The following is a 22,926-nucleotide window of genomic DNA, read 5'->3' as shown; positions in this document are numbered from 1 at the left end:
TTCAATCCGGTCAGGAATCGAACCCAGGGCCTCAAGAATGGTAGGCGAACGCGCCAACCGCTACACAATGAGACGGGCTTATCTCCACTCGATTTCCTTATTCAGGATTTTTACCCGAGAGCCATTGAGTGGAAAGCACTCGTCCAGGGTTCTGGTTCTATTTCACACAGAACTACAGTCTTCACCATCCTGGATACATACAAAAATTGTACAATAACATTGACACTACTTATTGAAATTAAATAAAAAATAATGGTTAGTTTAATTGTGTGCGTTCAAAGCTAAAATAAGAAACAAGGCATCATATGTGTACATATTTATTTTATTTTTTATTTCATGTTGAATTTCTTGAATTTGTTTATTAACGAATAATTGCTGTGTACAAAAAAAACATAAATTATCTAGTGGAAAAGATCCAAAAATATCAAGCTTCCTCAGTTCAATATTTTTTTTCAATCTAGATTTTCATTTTATAAATTTTCCAGATACTCAAAGGCCGATACTATTGGCGTGCCTTTTGGATTTGATATTTAGCATATGCCGCAGATCTTGTCCAATTCTGTCTTGAATATATCAAACATAAAGGCAGTTCATAAGCCCGCTGAGAATGCGTACAAGACATCAATATTTCATTTTCAAAACATTTTATTCTCTGTTAAGAGATCCACATATTTAGAAGTATTATTTCGAACTTTTATCATGCACATTTTTAAGTTGTATGTGTGAGCATATGTTTTTTTAAATACTTGCTTTGTGAACATTGGTAAGTACACTGTGAACACGAAAACTGTTTGAACCCAGTGTGAGTAAATTGATGCTTTTTCAAACTGTATTTCTGCGTACATCTATACGAGCATTCAGTGCACGAAAACGGTTTCTCGCCAGTGTGAGTATAAGAATGTCTTTTCAACTCATCTTTGAGTACGCAAGTGTATGTACATTCAGGACACGAAAATGGTTTATTACCAGCGTGAGTGAAAGAGTGTTTCACCATATCCCGTTTATGCGAACATTTGTAATCACAGTCTTTACATGAAAATGGTTTCTGGGGAGCGTGAATTAGCAAGTGCGATTTTAGATACGTTTTCCTCGAACATACATAATCGCATTCAGAGCACGCAAACGGTTTCTTTCCACTGTGAACAAGCATGTGAATTTTCAAAGCGGTTATTAACGAGCAGGTGTAACCACAGTCTGGACACGAATATGGTTTCTCACCAGTGTGAACAAACATGTGCTTTTTCAACTGACTACTGTCTGCACATTTGTAATCACATTCTAAGCAGGAAAACCGTTTTTCACCAGTGTGAGTCATTATATGTCTATCTAGATGTCCTTTTCGGACGCAGGCGTATGGGCACTCCGGACATAAAAGCATATTTGACTTTGGAATGTAATTAGGAATTTTATTTCTACGGCGGCGTGTCGCTTTTGAACCGCTCGTTTTGCCTGAAATGTAAAAAAGGAACAGATTACCTTTATACAGTTCAAACAATGATATATAAATAAATACACATGTTATTCTTAATACAATGAACATATAAGATAAAGCAAATATTGCGTGGCCCTCAGCAATAAAAAAATAATAGATAGCAAATCGCGATACATGTGCATACAATCATTCATCTAAGAAAGAGATAAACATATTTTTTTAGTTCATATTTCTTTTTGCGTAAATCGTTACCATAGAAACGACACTAGCTAGGATCTGTCAAAATTTTGAAAAACATGTTAAAAAATATTGTTAATAATAACCCAAGTATGGAGTCCCTCCTTCACTTAAGACATTGAGCGTCTGGAAAAGGTCCGAAAATGTGCTACGAATATATCTAAATTACTCAAGGGGGTGCCCTACTGGATTAAAAGCACTAAGACTTGCATCATTGGAAGAACGACGAATGAGACTGCCCCGGAACAAGATGTATCAATAAAATCCTAACACCAACTTACGGGGTCATAACTAGAAGCTTTATCGTCCTCAATTTCACCTCAATCCCAAGAAAAAGTTCCTTTCCAGCAGTTTGAAAACCATTTGGATGCTTTTTTGAGGGAAGAAAAACGCAGACAAAAATAAGTTCACGCGATATGGGCGTACTGGCAAAGGCTGCCTGCGTACAAAAAAATAATAAATTCATTATAGTCACCTCTAGTCCTGCGGGTGATTGGAGGAACTTTAGACTCAACACTTCTATCGAAACATATTTCCAACTCTTCGATAATCGTACAATTCTTCGGTACAGTTACATCGCCAGTACCCGGTTCAACTTTAAAATTTACATTGTCTAACCTTTTGGTCTCTTCAAGATAAGATGGCTCTTTTCGAGCAGAGTTATTAACAATTGGTTCATCGTTTTCTGGTACAGTTTTAAGGTTTCCATCATCAGACTCGTCGTCAAGATTAAGTGAATCATTTTCCTTACAATTACTAGCAATTGTTTCATCATCACTCTCTGGTTCAATTTTAATATTGGCTACATCATTAGCAGAGCTTGAATTAGCACAAGGAACATAAGTTGCATCGTTGATCCCCGGTTCAGTCTTGATGCAAAAGAATTCCATGTCTTTCTCAATATAATAACTTTCAATTAATCTGCATCTCCTGTAAAAAATGCATAATGGAACTCGAAGATTTTAATGCAAAACTACCCATCATCATCAAGCCCTAATCTGCACCCGATGATGCATAGGGCACTGCATTAGAAAATAACATGCTGTGTATCTCGATCATGTGCTAAAGGAAGGTAAGGTGATCAGTCTTACGCTTCAGGTGCCAGTCCAGGGTCAGGAAACGTTACAGTGGAAAACCACCTTACTAATTTATATACATATATTCTGTTTAAATAAAAGAGATATTGGCGTTCTTACAATTTATCCAAATATTTCAATTTTGGTGGCCATTTGCAAGTTGTAAATAACTCGCGATTAGAAAATGGAAATCATGTTGGGGTAGAGTAGGGTTCGAACCTCGGACCTCTGATCCACGAGTCCGCAACACTAGCCACGGGACCACAACCCGATTTCATGTTGATCATCCTAGGAATCAAACCTAGGACCTCAAGTGTGGTAGGCGAACATTACCCTACGAGGCGGACTTCTCCACTTGATTTCCTTGTTCAGGATTTTTACTAGAGAAGTCATCGCGTCAAAAACACTCGTCTATGATTCTGGTACTATTTCGCACACACAGACATGTATTCTTGATTCGCTCGGACACATACTAAACAATAATAATCGCCTTTTAAAAAGTTATCAACGATAACACATTCCAATTCGGGTCGTTAAATTTCTTGGTCGAAGTTCAACTCAGGGTAGCTGAGTTAGTTTAGATTGTACACGAGGTGTGCGAAATATTTGCATAAAAGGTTTACAGTTTCATTATTTTAATACAAATTATGAGCATAAACTATGAACATAACCTCAAAATTAAAAAAAAAAACATTAAAATTCCGTTGATCGTTATATTAAGAGCTCCATACCTACTGTTTCTTGTAAGTTCGAGTGCACCACCTTTATGCGTGATAAAAACAGTTATAACAAGGAGCGAACATTATTAGAAAAACGGTTTTATTTTTATTTATTGACAAGTCAGGTGAAAAACACAACAAGCAAAGCCGCTCGCTAGACGTAGGCGGCCATTTCGACAAAACACATAGACAAATTCGAAATATGACATAGACAATAATTGAATAGTTTTCTTGATGGCACCTACTTACTTTACTAAAACAATTCCCCTAAGAAATCATGGACGAAAATTATTATTAAAAATTCATCACCGTGATTTCCCTTTCCGCACCCAGTGGTGCAGTATATTAATAAACCAGACAAAGCGTAGTTTGATCATCTGTTACTTGAAAGTAAGCTTAGGTGATTCAGTTTTACAATTTAGGTGCCATTCTGGGAACAGTTAAAAATCCATTGAAATTTATATTTCATGTCCGTCTCACCGGGACTCAAGCTCAAGACCCCGAGCATGGTATGCGAACGCATCAATTACCACCACACAATGAGGCGACAAACTTAGCTCCACTTGATTTTTGAAAAAAAAATGTTTTTACCCGAAAGCAGCCGTCGAATGCAAAACGCTTATCCGGAATCCTGATTCTATTTCACAAAGAGAATTACTGTATTCTTCATCCACTTGGACACAGAACACTTGAATGGTCTCTTTTTGTTTTAATCTGTTTCGTTTTATCACATGTTTTATGACTTCTAAATAAGAAATGAAACCAGTGATGAAGAGAAAGTTTGTTTCTGGGTTGAGGTGATATTGGAGCAGATTGAGCTTCCAGTGATGGGTGTTCGGGTTGAGTTGATTCATTTCTTGCAGAGAGCGGTCATAGTGACCATTTAGGATCTTGTATGTCTCTATCAAGTCTCCTCTCTTCCTCAAATTGGTTCCCTCTAGGTGGAGCGGACAACCATGTTTGGCAAGTTGTTCCAGCCTGGAACCACTCTGGTGGAGAGGAAGTTTGTTCCGGGGTAGTGATGTGATTCGGGAGGATAATAGAGATGGGTGATAATGGGTGGATCCAGTGATGGGTGTTTGGGTTGAGTTGATACATTTCTTGCTTGGGGTGTGGTCACAGTGACAATTTAGGATCTTGTGAGTGCACCGTTTATACTGTTCCCGGCACTCGCTCTTATTTCAATATTTTACAAACCCAAGCACCGGTAAAAAAACTATAATGAAATGTGCCTTCCTTGAAAGATGAACCTTGAAAGATTTAAAAAAAAAGTGGAATAAAACTAAATACAGTATTGTCACTACTATAATTTTTTCTTTAATGTGGAAGAGTCGGTATAAATAGCGAGGGAGTTTGTGCAGTCTTCTCAGTCGACTGTGGGCTCCCACTGCAGCAGGGTGTCTAGCTGGCCGTCCACGGTGCGCACTTCCCGCGCCGAAGCCAGCAGCGCGGTCTGGCGGCGCAGGTTATCAGCGAGCGCGGCATGTGCGCGCAGTCCTCGCACCACGGCCCCCGAACGTCGCGAGCTCGCCGCCAGCTCCGCTTCCAGGCGCGCCGAGTGGCGCCGCCCCTCCTCGCGAGCCCCCTGCAAACACCCAAGAGAAAGCTCAGCGGTTTTTTATTTGTTAAAAGAACGCCGTAAAACCAAAAGCAACCAGCTGAAGGAAGGTAACTCCGACAGAAAAATCCACCAGAGAAGGCAACGGGAAACCACTCTGGTCATCTTTTCTCAGGAATCACTATGGTGAGTACATCCAACAAGCAGTTGTTCTGGCCTCGGAGTAGCGCAGGACCGAGATGCTTTCGCGGTAGAGATCGCTAATGTCTGGGGAGCTGATAAGGCACCGCAAGAAGAAAAGACAATCAAACAAAAAAATGTATTTGAATTTGTTGCATCCTCGGAGTAATAACGGTTTTATCGTTTGTAGAGCCACCTATATGGACAAAAAATAATTTATTTATTTATACTTTTACAATGCTTGTATTTCTTTTTTATACATAATAATGTTTCCTCACTGGGGTGTTAATTAACCTAATTATCATTAACATAATGAGAAATATATACTAAAATAATCATAAAAATCATAAGCAATTTATATATGGACCTGTAGACCAAATTTCGTATACAGTACACAAATTTTACCTATTTGGCTTGATCCACTCATCGATCCGTGCACAACCCACCTCCAACTATCCATTTCTTAATAGCAATTTTATATTGTGAGTATTTACTAATTGTCCTTATGGATAATGGAAGTAGATTGTACACTTTAACCGAGTAGTAGGCCAATCCTCTTTGACCGAAGGTTGTTTGAATTTTTAATTGTTTTTGCATCATCAGGGTGGAGTATCTAGTAACTCTTGTGTTTGTAAAAGGAGTTATGGAAGGTAGAGAATAATATTTGTGTGCGTATAGTAACAGGGCTTTTACATAAAGTTGTTTTATAGATGTTACATTAAGATTTACGAATATACCGAGGGAGCTAGTTCTAGGATATCAATCATGAAGTTAGCTACAGTTTGCAGCAAAATAATGGGTCCTTGGTACTCACGTCTAGAATTGCAAGCACAGTGACGAAACCATCTGTTATACGTCTATTGTGAAGTCAAAAATCAAACCAAAAATTTGCAATGCTTGCAATAGAGAAAAATGACATCTCTAAAAGTTAATCGCGCTCCCTCTCTTGAAAACATTTTGAGTAGTGAATATGAACGACTGGGTATCTACAGGGCTTATGACTTGTCATTGGCTAGTTTGAGCGATCACTTTACACACTGCGTAACATGTTTCTTTATAACCTTCTCTGCCGCTCTAGCTAGTGCGAGTTGCTCTCTCAGTGATGCGAGCTCGCGCCCCGCGGTCGCCAACCGCGCGTCCTGAGAGGCTTCGCCCTTCTCTGCCTCCCTCTGTAAGCGCATCCGCTCTTCTCGCTCGCTCGACAACTCGGACTCTTTTGCCTGGAATCAATTAAGGATAAGAAATATACAATTAATTGCCAGAGTCCGTATTCTGATGGGAAGATCAAATTTATCTTCAATTTTATCTACAAATTAAAATTAAGTTTTTTGCATGAAAAATAGAATACGTTTAAAATTTTATCTAAACATGTTCAATTATAGGATACCGGCGAAGATAGTTTGAATTTTCATACAAATATACACATTTTTGCACATAAAATACTCGATTATTAAAACATTTAAGTTTGTAAGTGAAAATTCTTGATGGAAGTTCATTGTAATTTATTATATAATAAAAACACGAGTGATACTTTAATCCACAAATTTGGAATATCCAGTGACCGGTTTCATCGCTTTCGCGACATCTTCAACCCATAGAAAATTTGTCAATAATGATCCTTAAGATAAAAATAACTTTATTTAATTTACTTACATATAACTTTGAATTATGTATCCTTACCTCTGTTCTGTATAAATACATTTAACTTTTTAATAAATATACCAGTCTCGAAGATGTCGCGAAAGCGATGAAACCGGTCACTGGATATTCCAAATTTATGGATTAAAGTATCACTCGTGTTTTATTTATATAATAAAACTCGATTATTATTCGAAAAAATATTCGATATTTTCAATAAAAGTTCTGTTCAAGAATTAAAACGTACTCTCTCGTTATTTTTTAGAAAAGTAATGGATTTACTTTAAAATGTATTATTATATTTAACTTTGTTTCCTGGAATACGTGATTTTCAATTTATTTATTTTAACATGTGAAACATAATTTAAATTTTACATTAGTGGATTTATTGCCAAATGGCAACTTCTTCCAACAAACTGATGATGATTTCACCAAATAAAGGTATTATTTAGTTAATTTTAGTTTTTTTTTATTGCTCTAAAAAACTTATAATTTACAAAGTAGTAATGTTGTTCCCGGTTATTCCCAGCTTTACTATGTTATATTTATATTTGGAACATAAGATTTTTTTTTGTTTTTTATATTATATGTTCACTAAATTGTTTAGATTGAATTATTTTATTGTTTATTATTAATATTTAAAGCATTAACTTTGTGGTCAAACATTTTACTAAACGTTATTAAATATTTGTATATAACCACTTATTTCATTATACTGGGTATTCTTTAAACCCTGTCACATCCGAAACCACGATGATCAGTATGGGCAAGAAGACATATAAGCATATTTAAAACAATATTAAAAACGCAGAATTAAAAAAAAAAAAACAAATGGTTGCTTACTTCTGCAGGGGAGAAGCGAGGGGGGCGTGGCTATGTAGTTGATGGTGTATCAGACTCCCCCTCCCCTCTCTTCGCTTCACCCTTGCAGAAGTAAGCAACCATTTGTTTTTTTGATATTTTATTTATGTAAATTTTATTCATTTTAAAAATTTATTTTTATTTACCAATATGTCTTCTTGGTCGTACTGATCATCGTGGTTTCGGATGTGACAGGGTTTAAAGAACACCCTGTATATTTCATATTAGAAAAACTTGAAAAAATAATGTTCCTTTGATCAATAATCAAACAAACTTCCAATATAGTCCTTTATATGATATCCCACTGTAATGGTCACCCTATTAAACCTATTAAGCTTACCCCCTCCATCCACCCCCTCTACCTTTTTTCAACTATCTCTCAAACAACAGAATATTTTCATAATTTAATCAGTGCATGTTTGTCCTAATAAGTGCATGTGCTTATTAAAATGCATGTCGTGTTGGTGTTATATTTTTGTACAACAACTATGGTGAAGGTGTATAGTGGGTTTTGCATGTTGGTTTGATTGGTGTCCTGACGAAGAGACGGGTGCGTCTCGAAACCGGTAGACATAGAAAAGTCAGCAAGTGGTTATGTACAAATATTTAATTACATTTAGTAATTCTGTAATTATTTCTGTAGATTATTTCTGTAAAACATTTTTTTGTAAAAGATTCTTTGAACTGTTGATGTATAAATAAATAAATAACAATGTTGGTTTATACCATCTCAGCATATACGGATGAAGATAGCCATTCATAATCGCAGCCCTGGTGTTGAAACCAGATACTATAAAATTCAATATGTACTGATAAAGATAGCGCTCATAATCGAGGCGCAGACAGTCTCAGGAAAGGTAGAAATGTCTCTAAATTATGAAAAGAATACGAATATCTGATGAAAAATGGTAAGCATATTTCGCATTTGAGCGATAATAATTGCACAATTCAGAAATTTACTTATTGAGTTAAGTATGCAAAAGTGTTCCCAAATTTTTTTGAAATATCCAAACAATTAACAGCATAATTCTTAAAAACATTGCCTTCCACACAGTAGCCAGGCTCTTTATAAACCTCGGCTTGGAGGGCGACAACTATTCACAATAGATCTTCACAGGTCGTGGTGACGTCAGGAGCTTGCATAGCACAGGAATAAGAATAAGAATGGCTAGGATGGGGTTCAAACATCAGACTTCTGATCCCTGTTTTAATATCTTTAATCTTTTTACGATCATATTTCAGCTTCTAGTTGACGATGTACTCACCTGCAGCTGGGAAGTAAGCCCCGACACCTGGCACTCCAACTTGACCCCCTGACTCCTCAGAGAGTTGACTTGCCCCAGTAACTTCAGTTTATTCTCCACGAAGCCCTGAGTAGCCTTAGTGCAGGCTTCACACTCAACTGTCTAGAATATTTCAAATTCAATAATAATAATTAATATGTATCACGCAATGCCTTGCAAGCATATTTTATTCTTAAATACTAAACCAAGGGGGTTATAAAGATTAACATATTACAACAGAGATAGAGAACATTTAAGGGATGGAAATATTTATTTATTTACGGACATTGTCCATTTATACGATTCATAGGGATAAATATATTACAGGATAAGAACACTCAAATACATTAAAAAAGAAGAAAAGAAGCATTGACAAACATAAGGGACATTGAGACAAGATCTGGACTATTTATTTAATGCTCGTTTAAATAGTTGAAAAACTTTAACCTTAACTTAAGCCAAAAAAGTCTAGATCTTGTCTCGAGTTAACAATACGACAAAGACGGTCATTGGAGAATTAAGGCCATAGTTTGTTTTATGCTGATTGATGAAAAGTACTTCATTGTTTCTTAACCTACGAGTCGGAATATAAAATTATACCTGTCCCAGTAATGATGGCGCATCGATTATATCATTTAGTATGCCGAACATATTTATATAAGAAGTCAAATATTAGTATTACGTTTTTGTAGACTGGAAATATTGAACATTGACTCTATCAGCATATGAATAGTTACCTCTCTCTAGTCCAAGCATCAAAGATCTCACTATGGTAAAATTATTGGGAACATACAAACTGATCTCTTTCAGTATATTTGGATAATTTATACTTCCAGAAATCAGCTTATAGAAATGTTTCCCAAGAAAAATTTGACAACTAGATTTGAGTGTTATAATCCAGCGTCCCTGCCAGAAAAAAGGATGGATACAAGAATGGATAATTATTATTTTCTTTAAGGTATAAGTAAAGCAAAAATGGCTTTTGAATTTTTTCTATTTCAAGGATGTGGTTGGATTCAGAGGGGCCCAAATGATGGAACAGTATTCTAGTATGCTGCGGACTAGTGTAGAATTGTAGTAGTATTATCGAAGTATCTAGAGTTTCGAAGTAAAAATCCAAGAATCTCACTAGATTTATCTACAACACCAGTTTGGTCTCCTCATTATGTTACCCATATAAACAGTGTGGAGAAGGTCCAACACAAGTTTTTAATATTTATGAATTTCAAATTAAACATTCCAATTGAAGAGCTTAACTATAAATGTTTAATGAAGCAGTTAAAATTAATATGTATTAGTGATAGAAGGGAAATGTCAGATTTAGTGCTGCTTTTCAAGTTATCAAATAATGTTCTCGACAGTCCCGAACTTTTAAATTGTGTGAATTTTTATGAGAGACAGCATGGGACGAGACAAAATACTTCTTTTGCTGTTGATTTGCAAAGTTCAAACTATGCTAAATACTCACCTATTTCACGGTTGGCAAACAAACATGGAAACTTAGATTTATTTCATTTATCTTTACACCAATTAAAATCATTACCTTCAATCAAATCAAATTCAAGCAAAACAATTATTTTCTAAATTATAAAAACGTACTAAATGTTATACTTGTTTTGCTGTATAAACTATGATACATCGCTTCTGTTACTTCAATACGTTTTATATTTAAACTCTTTATTTATTGTTAATTTGCTGCATACCTATGTTTTAATTTCTTATTTATTTTTAATTTTTAATTTCCTTATTTTTTGCTGTTTTATTTCATGTATCTATATTTTCTATACTGTGTTCAGGTGTTTTGTTTCATTTTAATTGTTTTTCAATATTATTTTATACTTTGTCAAAGGCGTAAGCCGTTGAAATAAATAAATAAATATGGGACAATGTGAAATTCGAAGATCTTTATTTTGGTACTTGCGTGGTAAAAGTAGATTATTCATATATTACAACAAAGATGAAGAACACTTAAGAGAAGGTAGAAGTCCACTTAAACCAGCCAACTTGTTGCAATAAATTTAAAGATGTTTGTAAATGCCTATGCTTCCATATTCCCCCCCTCTCTAAAATGTTCCCCATATTTGTTGTATTGTGTGAAGCATTTAACAATAATTTAAATTGTCTCGATATATTTAACACTCCATACAATATGGACAGAAGAGAACTAATAGGCTTGATTCAGAATAACAGAGAATAGACGTTTTGTCTCTTTTCTTGCTCTTCATTCATAATTCATTTAATCATTAAATCAAATGCAATTTTCAATGTATATTTATTATTTATATAGTTGAAACTTTAAGCCGTCGTCACTTTATTACAGTATAATTTAGTGAACACGTATAATTGGATGGCAGGCCCTACTATGTATACATTTTATATAGTTTTTTAAAATATTAATTTAACCTGTACATCTGTTTGTATTCGAACTAAAATATAACAATAATTACCTTTTTCTTGAGTTGTTCCTTTGTCTTATTCAATTCGTCTTGCAGAGATTTGACTTTTGACTGTAAACTTCGTACCATAACTAGTTCAGTTTTAGACTTCTCTGCTGTAATTGAACGCAAATCAAAATTCAGCAAACAGCAAAACACAATTTTTACATACATGTACCTAATTACAATGGGGAAATATCACATACTACGAAAACCGATAAAAATATGTGAAATGGATTAGAAATATTAACCGTATTTTCAAAATCAATATGGATTTTGTGTAGAAATATTTTCATTGATAATTTATCCCTCCCCGGTGATGTGTAGCTTGTACACATTGCGTCTAATAACTATAATATCTTTATAAATATAATATATGTTGGGTTGAGATTTTCAGTATTCCTCCATAACACATTTACGTATCAACTGAAATAATTTGTATCCCGGGGCCGTGTAAACACGTGATTATATAACCACGCGTTGTGTCCCGGTCCCGTGTTTTCACGTGGCTTACCAGCTGTCTAAAAAAGTGCATTTTATTGACATCTAGTGACTTTTATAAGTACTTTTTTGAACCGTAAGACTAATCATCTTTTCTTCATGTAACAAAAATGATCAAGATACTCTGTGATTGTAGTACCAATGCAGTGCCCTGTGCACCATTAGGTGCGGAAAGGGAACGGTGATGATGATGAATTTCAAAATATTTTGTATGCTACTAATAAGTAAAAGAAAAATGACTTTTTGCTCGACAGAATTTATAGAGCCTTATTAATTTATAATTATTTTAAAATGTTACATTACGCTAATATTATTTTTAATACACCTTTGTTCATATCTCTCCATTGGATTAAAAAAATTATGTCGACCCTGCGACGAGGTATCGGTCTCAGAACCTCGAACACTACAGTACAAGGTGGGTGATTAGTCCTAATTGGGTGACAATGTTGTCACAGACTGGTTTATGATTCATTTTTATAAGCCTAATAGACTCCATCTTGAAGTAGTCGATTCCACAAGATCGAGGAATATCCATCTTCTCTTCCCATAAACTCTGTGACCTAGTTACAATTCAGTCCTAAAGTCACTGTTGATAGACTAAATAGGTACTCCACGGGTTTAAAAATCAATATCGTAAAACCCATGTACTGTGTAACGCTTTGTGCCTTGATGCTCAAAATCCCCTGGCTGTCAAATCAAGTCATCCAAATAGTCGAGAATTTCAAACACCAATGAGGCTATCAGGAGATCAGATATTTACTCAGTGAAAATTAAATGCCGCCTATAAAGTGCTGCTTTTCAAGTTATTGAATAGTGTTCTTGACGGTCCCGAACTTTTAAATTGTGTGAATTTTTATGTGAGACAGCGTGGGATGAGACAAAATACTTCTTTTGCTGTTGGTTTGCATAGTTCAAACTATGCTAAATACTCATTTATTCCACGGTTCCACATGTTAGCGAACAAACATGGAAACTTAGATTTATTTAATTTATCTTTATACAAATTAAAATCATTACTTTTTAATCACTTCTTTTCTAAATTACAAAAATGTACTAAGTGTTCTACTTGTTTTACTGTTGATGCTATGATACATCGCCCCTGTTACTTCAATACTTTTTATATTTAAACCCTTTGTTAATGGTTGATTTGCTGCATACCTATGTTATAATTTCTAATTTAATTTTTCTTTATTATTTCCTTATTTTCTGCTGATTTTATTTCATTTATCTATATTTTCCATACTGTGTTCAGGTGTTTTCTTTCATTATGATTGTTTTTAAATATTATTTTATACTTTATCAAAGGCGTAAGCCGTCAAAACAAATAAATAAATAACGCCTGCATAACACCTGTTCTCCTCTACGGATGTGAATCGTGGCACCTCACTGGGGCCCAAAGCAGCAAAATTCTGAGTTTTGAGAATAGGAGTCTCAGTAGAATCTTGGGTGTGCGGTGGTTTGACTTTGTAGGGTGTAAAGAAATACGAGAATGGACAAAGCAACTCCGGTAACAACTATCGTCAAGCGGAGGCGATACTGTTGGCGGGCCGTATGCTCTGGATGCCTCCTGAGAGATTAAACCACGCTTGTCTACTTTACAAGGCATCCGATTTTGACTGTTTGTTGGCAATTTATGAAAGAATTTCAGGATGCGAACCTGACTTAGGAAGATGCACAGATGCTGGCAGTCAAGAAAGATGTCTGGAGGCTCTTTGAGAGCATAAAAAAATAAAGGATGCAAAAAAAACATACAGTGATATAAATCATCATCATCATCATTCCCTTTCCCCATCTAATGGTGCATAGAGCACTGGATTGGTACACCAATCGCAGGATATCTCAATAAATTTTTCTTCATTTTGCTTCAGTCCAGGGACTATGAAATATTGTTCTTAAAATATAGCTTGATTAAAATGACAGCTGCCAAACTAATCATGTACCAATCAAATTGATTTTATCAATTTTTTTCAAGCAATCATGAAACTCTGTTTCCAAAAATTGATATAAAAACGCAAACACAAGCTTATTATAGTGTGTTCCAGACAATTATTCACCAAAAAATAAGACATTTGTACTTTTTTCGTGAACATTACCAAATGAATTATTTTTTTATTCGATCAATTTGTCCCATCTTTAACGTTTTTGCAAAATGATGTAACCTTGTAAAAACGTTGTTAGTAATTATGTTTATTTTAGTTTTTTTTTAGTTTTAAAGCTGATTTTATATAATTATGTTGATTTATATGCCAAGCATTGTATTAAAAAAATAAATTAACATTCCAAATAATAATGATTTTTCGTGTGTCAATATAAATCACTCCTTAGACGTTACTACAAAGTTATGTCGTCTCTTTTTCTGACAACGCATTCTAATCATGCTATATTTTAAAGACTATAGTGTGAAAACACCCTTTTAAATAAATATTTCATATCAACCATGTCGGGAATCAAACCCGAGACCTCTTGCATGGTAGGCAAACGCGCTGACCATTACACCACGAGGCCGACAGTGATATAAAACTGTTTCATAATTACCTGCTTGGGTTAAAGCAGTAATTTCATTAACGGATGTTCGACTGCACTTGAGCGTTGCATCAGATGTATTCCTGTCCAGGTTGCCAGAATCCCCGCTATTTAACTTATCCCTTTTCCTCCTGATGGACTCCTTCGTATTTATCAGACCGATGACGCTTTTATTGTACTTCTTCTGATCGTCTAACACCTTCATCATATTATCCACCTCGTCATCGTCGAGTTCGGAATCATCGTCGAGACTCTCCATCTCGAAGTTGCCCAAGCTACTCATGACGCGGAAACAGTCGCGCGTGTTGGAGCTATCGAATAAGCATTCGCGTGCGCTCGACTTGTCGTGTGAACATTCGCGCGCATTTGTCGGCAAACATTCGAGAGCTTTTGACTTGTGCAAGCTCTCGCGCGCATTTGACTGTAAACGTTCCCGCGCCTTCGACTTGCCATTGGGACATTTGCTCGCGTTAGAGCTTTTGTGCGAGCAGTCGTCCGAATCAAAAGTTCGATGCTTGTTTTTAATTTTTGTTCTTTTTGCGAGGAGCTGTTTGACGTGATCACTCGCCTGGCCCATAGACTCGTCGCAGGATGATTGGAGAGATGTAGTGTCCGAGTTTCGATATGTTGGGCCAATATCTGAAGATTTTGATTCTTGGAACATTCTTTCGGATTCTCTGTTGGTGGATTGAGGAGTGACTAAGTCTTGCATTGACCTTTCTTGATTTTTCTGGAAGAAAAATCCTGAATCGTGAGTGATTATGAGGATATGCGGTGGCAGAGAAATTTGATGAATAGGAATTTAAATATAGTTTTTCTGTCAGTCTCTAGCAGATGCTCCCCGATACTAAGCAAAAAAGACAACAACACATCAGACCAATTATGCCATCGACCAAATTAAGGTCTAGTATACCCAATTTTCTCGCTCCAAAACTAAACTGATTTTATTCTACAATGTTTTGAGTATGTCCAAATGCTTGCAGACCGGCTGGATTTTCTCCCTAGGGAGTTGCTCATATTTAAATTTACTGCAACAGAGAGGGAACATATTTTTGAGAAGGCAATATAAGAGTCTAGGCATTTACAGGGCTTATGACCTGTCGTTGGCTGGTTTAAGTGGGCACTCTACACACTGTGTAACATTCACCATTCTGCCTATCTTTGAACATCCACATTTGCTCAACTCTTCCGTCTGTTGACTTTTGTGAAGTAAAAGTGCTGAAACCTTGAAGCACAATTACAAATCTCACAATTATTTTTTCAAAGTTTTTCGCAAATATCTCAGTAACTTCATATCACTCTGTCTTTGCATACAGACCTCGCTTCCTCTACATTCATACATCTTCTCATGCACGCACGCTGATTATTCCTACTTTTGACATGTCCATCTTCAAATATTTGATGGACTCGATCGTGCCATGTCTGTCTCCACATTCGCATCGTAGATCCATTTAGCCATTCTTTCGCTGTCCATTCGCTCTACTTGTCCAAACCAAGGCAGCACCCCTTTCTTGATTCTGTCGATAATGCATGTCTCAGCCTTACACAGTTCACGGATCTCGATACTTTTGCACCTATCGTACATCGTTTTTCCACACATTCACCTGAGGGATCGCATTTCGACAGCATTTAACCTACTTTCATCATTATTTTTCCAATTCCACACATCACTCCCATACATTAAAGTTGGCACTAGAACTTCACTGTGAACTGCTAGTTTAGCCTCCTGCGATAAACATTTGTTTGCCAAAGTAGATTTCAGTGCACTGTTCACCCTGTTCCCGGCACTCACCCTCCTTTCAATATATTTCTCAGTCTTTCCATCCCTAGTAAACATACTTCCCAAATAAACAAATTCTTCTACCTGATTCAGAATATGAAGAAATAAAGAAATAGAAAGCTTTGAAATATTTCAAATTAAAATTAAAAATATGTTCTTGTTAAATTTTTATTAAAAATTGTGATGTTGTTAAAATTTTGTAATTAGTTCTTAAAATGTTATGAATTAACTTAATAAATCATAAAAATAAACTAATCAACATTGGTAAGAGTGGAGAAAAATTTAAATTAATTGTCCTATGCACTATTAAGTGCGGATAAGTTAAAAATAATACCACAATGTTATCAGCTCTTTTAAAAAGTTCTTCGGCCTTGTTTTCCAATTCTTGATTTAAAATTCTAAATTCACTCTCCATGTTTATCAAGTCTTGTGACAACGCCATCATTAAATATAAGTGAATAATTATTTACACGAAAAAACAACTTTAAAAATAATAATCAATTAAAATATATCTTAAAATATTGAAGTGATTTGAATGTTGATTCTCTTACAAACGGAAGCAACGGTTGTCATGGTAACACTTGTTTCCCTATATTCTTACCCAGTAAGAATTTGTAGTATATGAAAATAGTCTTTACTTTTAGTACTACAATGACTATATTTGCTTGTTTAAATAAGATTATGTGTTTTATGCCGTTGAACATAGGGTGAAATTGGTTGGGAATAATACCGAATATCAAATAATCGGTTATTTTTTTAATTAAAAAAGAACTATTAGCGTTCTTATAATTTACACAAATATTTAAATTTTAGTGGCCATTTTCAACGAGTTGTAAATAAGTTTCAAGTTGGGATAGAGCGGGGTTTGAACCTTGGGACCACAACCCGATTCAAATGACACGTCTAAACCAACACAAATAAACCACCACGCATCACGCCGTTTCCCCGCAAGAGGATAGAACGCCATATCCCTCTGTCTTTCTGCTCAGACCTCGCTTCCGTATAGATCTTCTCATGAACATCTTCAAGTATTCGTTGGATTTGGATATGCCATGTCTTTTTCGGTCTCCTCGATTTCTACATCCATCAACATTCGCATCGTTCTTTTGGCCGTTGTAAATAAGAAGTAATCATATTGAACGGAGGCAACTTGTGAATAATAAATGTGACGCGTATAGTAGCATAAAAAATACTTCATTGTAATATTTATATTGCTAAATTTGTAATTTTGAATTCCCGAAAAAACGGTCATTCCATTGGCCACGCCTCTAATACATCACGATTCATGTTTATTTGTTCCTGCCATTGAAATTTCTGTTGAACAATTTCACGAATCTTCACGTCACAACAACCGAGGCCAAATACGTCGCGTTTTTCTACAAACATATATTTTTATTTCATTTCTTTTTTTACATTCATGTATGAAAAGATTTCTCTACAATATCCATATTGATTTCGAAAATACAATTAATAATTCTAAATCCATTTAATATATTTTTATCGGTAATCGTAGTATATGTGATATTTCCCTATTCTCTCTACTCGAACATCTCTGCCTGATCAAAATACTACTTAATCTTTAGCACGTGAAAAAATAAAATAAATATTATGTTTATTTTTTTTATTTTTAAATATTTTTTCAAACCCTTTTAATTTGTAGTGTATCATAATTTTAATTCCGCTTTTGTAAATAATGTTATAGTTCAAAATATAAAAACGTCTTTAAATAAATATTGTTATCGGCATGTCTCTAAATGAGTTTTTTAAAAACACTCCTTGGGAATATTATATAAAATTATGTATACTATGTTTTTCAATTTAATAAAAAAAAAATATATAGTACAACAATTAATATTTCAACTATTCGATCTTCATAACCGGCTATTTACATTTTCGTTGTCTATTCCTTTCCCGCTCTGTTTCCCAATCACGCATTTTCTATGACTTTGACACTGACAGCTTGTGCCGTGAGTTTATAAGTTCGAATGTGTATTTACATTTCAAATACCAGTTTGAAATATTAGAGGTTTGTCAATTGAATTATTTTCAGATATATTCATGCAACACACTGCAGTATTTTATTGAGTGCGGCATTCTATTTCCGCCGCCTGCCGTAAGGGTTTACGGAGGAATGGCGCGAAAGTAATGGAGAATTGTTTGGATGTGTATATTTTGTGGTTATCAGATGGGGGACTCGGAGTTTCTATCTCGCCTGATGCCCCACGGGAAGGAGTCGTCCAGAGCAGCTTGCAGCAAGTGCGGTTACGCCGGACATCTCACCTACCAGTGCAGAAACTTCATTAAGGTAACTATTTTTCATTTATTATTATTCGACCTGACCCTGCCGTATTTTTTATTTAATTTATTCATTTTCCCACGTTATACACTGTAATTAACAATAAAAATAATGTGACCTCACTGGGGTTACCCGTGCCGAGGACACTTAATATTTTTACATGCGAGAATATACAATGAAGATGTAATGTATAGAGATAATTAACAAAATGTTCAGACAGTTTTAAACACTACGTATTTATCAACAATATTTTGAGTTTGTCCAAATTTTTGTAGACAAGGACTGGATTCAACTCCCCGGGGAGCTGTTTATATTAACATATTACAACAGAGATGAAGAACATTTAAGAGAAAGTAATACAGAAGTCTAGGCATCTACAGGGCTTGGCCTCGGCCGACGAACGATAAGCTCCGGGGGAGGTATCGCTGCCTAGCGATCCCTTGCGGGGTCGCTAGTGAGTAGCACTGGCGGTTGCAATCCTGAAGTAGGCAACCGGGTCGTAAGGCCGGTATCTCTCCGTCGGCGGGAACGGCGGAATGTGTTCCGGGGAGGTAGCCAAGGGTCCAATTTATCCGGGGTCCTAAATCCAGGGGGTAGCAGCGGTCGAATATTCCAGTTGGCGGCAAGGTCCGGTTGAAGCGAGGCAGGGAGACGAAGTGGAGAGTAAAAGCCCTTAATGGTGTTGACAATTGACTGATTTATTATTTGCCCGGCGGGGCTATATATACAATACATTTCACCGTGCGGCGGTTCTGTTAGGCCAATAGCAGGCGGTACTAGGTTGGCCGATCACGTGGCGAGAGAGATAGCGAGCACATTCGCCCGCTCTATCCACGTATAAGGACGCCCCCCTCCCGCTGCCCGGCCGCAGTTCCCTGCCGACCGTTCGGTGATCAACATTCAAACAGAACAATGAACAAGTTTATTTTTATGATACATTAAATATCATAGTAGGCAGTCAATAATATTCTATTAAATGATTCCTAGTCTATAAATGCTTCAGGTATGGCAGTGACCACCCCCGAAAGCGACAAATACTGGTCTTTATTGGGGAGGTAGTACCTCGCTTACACGTACTGAAGTCCCTATGTTAAAATTATATCAAGAGGCCCCAGGAAGGGCCGCCAAGTTATTATTTGCGGTGTTACGTCGGCAACACATGTTTTTTTTTGTAATACGTGTCTTTGTATGAATAAATAAATACATTTCTGTATTGTTTGTCAGTTTTAATGTGTATTTTTTGTCAGGTGGACCCAAATAAGGAAATAGTCTTGGATGTTAGTAGCACCAGCTCAGATTCGGAGAGCGAAGCGCCTACCCCTCTACAGCAACTCCGGACTCAGGAACTTCAATCCAAACTCGCAACTCGCTCCAAGAAGACGAAAAGCAGGAAGAGGGACAGGTAAACAATTCAGTTCAACAGTGGGACTCTCTTATCCCACCCACATGATAAAGGTTTCAGCTCTTTGACTTCACAAAAGTCAACAGATGGAAGAGTTGACGTAATGTGGATGTTTAAACATAGGCAGAACGGTGAATCTTACACAGTGTGTAAAGTGATAACTTAAACCAGCAAATGACAGGTCATAAGCCCTGTAAATGCCTAGACTCCCGGATTCCCTTCTCAAAAATGATGTTTCCATCTGTTGCAACAAATTTAAATATTTACAACTCGTTGAAAATGGTCACCAAAATTTTAATATTTTGGTAAATTATAAGAATTTCTTATTTAAAAAAATATATATATATTATATATAGCAGATTGAAAATATTACTAATAAACTTAAGAGATTAACGTATATATTCAAAACAATTCGAAATATAATTAATGTACAGGAACTTTTAAAGATTTATTGTGCATTGTGCCAATCAATTTTGGAGTACGGTATAATCGGTTGGGGTGGTGCGAGTGATACAGTTTTAAAACAAAAATCCATAATTAAAATAATACTCAGAGTCCCGATACAGACATCTACTGAAGAAATATTCCATAAATCACAACTTATGACACCAAAACAATTATACGCTAAAACAATACTCACTTATAGATTCAAAAACTACTCTTACTCAAATGAAAGACATAACCCCCACAATACATCACATACAAATAATACAATCACTAGATCTTCAACACATAGACAACTCAAACAAATACAAACTAAAACCACTTTCGGGCAAAGGGATTTTTAGTATTTTTCAATTAAAATCTATAACCTACTTCCACTATCTATTAAAACAATTAGTAACGAGAAAATGTTTAAAAAGGCTATAAAAAAATTGATTGTGGAGTTAGGTAGAAGTAAAATGGATTGTCTCATTCGCCCATACCAATATTGAATCATCTAATTTAATCACCCCAGTTAGTTATTTTGTCAATCATGAGCAACAACTTAAAATCCTTGATGAATATTGAAGTAAATATAGACAAGCAAGTACAGTTGGTACTAGTCAACTGCTCCACAAGTGTATAGCTTATGTTAGGTTTTTGTTATTTTCATTGTGTGTTTTGTAATATAAATAATATAGATGTACATAAATACCTTGTTTTTAAAACTGTCTGAATATTTTTTAATTATCTTCGTTTTTTTAAGTTAGTCTTCTTTGTGTATTCTCAAATGTAATAAAAAAAAAGTATATTGTTAAGTGTCCTCGGCACGGGAAACCCCAGTGAGGTCACATTATTTTTATTATTAATTATAGTTAGTAAGCAAAAAATATGAATAAATAAATAAAAAATAAAAAAAAATACCAAGGCTATTGATATTTTACTTAAATCATTACCGAAAAAAAAAAAACGAAATGTAAAAATATTATCAAATTTAACTAGGTACAAACGAATCTAATAAATGTCAATCCATTATAATTTTAATGCCGTTTAGATTAAGATGATTTGTGTGAAATAGCCGATACTCTGTCGGGTATCACGCGGCTGGTTTGTTTCTTTGGAAATTCTTGTAATAATGAACAGACTTTAAAATGGACATACTCTGAGGTCGTTCAAGTTTACTGAGTCGCTCACAGCTTAAATCAGTCATGGAAACATCAGCGCAATCTAGAATGGGTAGTATTAATGCTCGTACGAGTGAGCATTGTAATGTACTTATATTTGAAATATCTTATTTCAGATCACGATCACCAAAGGAGAGGAGTGACTCCGAAGAAGAAGACAAGGCTAAAAAGAAAAAGAAGTCTCACAAGAAAGATAAAAAGAAAAAAAAGAGCAAACACAAGAAACGATCTCGGCAGAGTTCGTCATCGGATTAAATATTTTTAAAACTAATGTAATTTGACTTGAGATTAATCTATGTGAAACCATTTTTTATATATTTTTTCTGTTTGAAATTATATTAAAAAAATAGTTTATTTGACAGTGTTTTTAAAAACATGATTACGACATTATGATATTAACTCTAACCAGAACCCACTGGGTTCCTCTTGGGTATGCTTGGGATCAATAGTTTGCAACTTAGAAGGGATGGGTCTACACTGACCCATTTTTTCAGACTGTTAAGGGGTGTCATCAGCGCCCTTGAGGTGATTTTCACAAAAATGGCGCTTTATAAATTATCCAAACATTATTATTATTATTCATCGATAACTCAACCATTTTAGAGAGTATAAATTTTTATATTCCTGATGGCTATCTCCGACAGCGTCAGCACAGACTGTTTTACCTCCCGGCTTCCAGAACCAACCTGCCTCTGGTCATGCCGATTGGAAGAGCAGTCAAGCAGCTGAACATTATCACTTTGGAGATCGACACCTTTCACATTAGTGAAACTATGTTTAAGAGGCAAATACTCTTGCTATTAGAGAGTATTATACCTTCATAATGTCGAACCATTGCTCAAGGGTTCTTGGTTTGATATAAAGTTCCAATTTAACGTCTTAGATCCTTTGTTATTTGTTATGTTACTTTGTGAATAAATCATTTGAATTTGAATTTTGATCATGAGATGTATGAATGTAGAGGAAGTGAGGTCTGTATGCAAAGATAGAGTGATATGGCGTTATATTCTCTCTGTCGACCCCTACGGAGAAACTGCGTAATTTTTCTGCAAACCAATCACCAGGATTGAGACTGCGAAAAAGAAGTTAAAACTACTGTAAAACATTAATATTAATAGTTATAAAAAAAAATAAAATTATAGTCTTTATTCAATAAAATATACACATTATTACAATATTAATACATTATAAAGAAAACAAAGTATTAAAATATATTTTGTCCCGATAAACTATTCAATAATAGTTTGTCATCGGGTGCTCAGACATTAGTTTTAATTAACAATCAAATAAAAGAGTACAGACATAATACTGTATACGTATAAAATAATGAACATATATATTGTTTTGTTTTAGATGCTTTGAAAAATATTATTAAGAAAAAAAAAACTCAACAAAACC

The 22,926-nt window shown here is 35.2% G+C and overlaps 2 protein-coding genes and 1 long non-coding RNA gene across 4 annotated transcripts; 1 reads left to right on the top strand and 2 right to left on the bottom strand.

The window, feature by feature from the left end:
- Window positions 1-301: 301 nt before the first annotated feature.
- Window positions 302-3,639, bottom strand: LOC148281436 (uncharacterized). 2 transcript variants are annotated; one of them, XR_015822366.1, is made up of 3 exons: window positions 3,477-3,639; window positions 2,145-2,599; window positions 302-1,449 (listed from the first exon to the last, which is right to left on the bottom strand). It is a non-coding gene; the product is annotated as an uncharacterized LOC148281436 (long non-coding RNA). The 2 variants fall into 2 exon arrangements; XR_015822367.1 differs by having other exon boundaries at window positions 3,481-3,630.
- A 1,119-nt stretch (window positions 3,640-4,758) lies between these two features.
- On the bottom strand, window positions 4,759-16,784 carry LOC148281435 (uncharacterized). Its single transcript, XM_088226701.1, has 6 exons — window positions 16,558-16,784; window positions 14,456-15,173; window positions 11,432-11,535; window positions 8,967-9,107; window positions 6,264-6,422; window positions 4,759-5,049 (listed from the first exon to the last, which is right to left on the bottom strand). Exons 1-6 carry the CDS (start codon window positions 16,666-16,668, stop codon window positions 4,831-4,833), a joined length of 1,452 nt encoding a protein of 483 aa, XP_088082827.1. The 5' UTR covers window positions 16,669-16,784; the 3' UTR covers window positions 4,759-4,830.
- Window positions 16,785-18,153: 1,369 nt separating this feature from the next.
- Window positions 18,154-22,462, top strand: LOC148281434 (uncharacterized). The gene is made up of 4 exons (XM_088226698.1): window positions 18,154-18,249; window positions 18,409-18,528; window positions 19,767-19,921; window positions 21,645-22,462. Exons 2-4 carry the CDS (start codon window positions 18,409-18,411, stop codon window positions 21,781-21,783), a joined length of 414 nt encoding a protein of 137 aa, XP_088082824.1. The 5' UTR covers window positions 18,154-18,249; the 3' UTR covers window positions 21,784-22,462.
- Window positions 22,463-22,926: the final 464 nt, after the last annotated feature.

The sequence above is a fragment of the Micrasema longulum genome, unplaced genomic scaffold (genome assembly GCF_059751315.1).
Source record: "Micrasema longulum isolate JH-2025_06_02 unplaced genomic scaffold, ASM5975131v1 h1tg000462l, whole genome shotgun sequence".
NCBI lineage: Eukaryota > Metazoa > Arthropoda > Insecta > Trichoptera > Brachycentridae > Micrasema > Micrasema longulum.
This window is presented reverse-complemented; position numbering and strand designations above follow the sequence as displayed.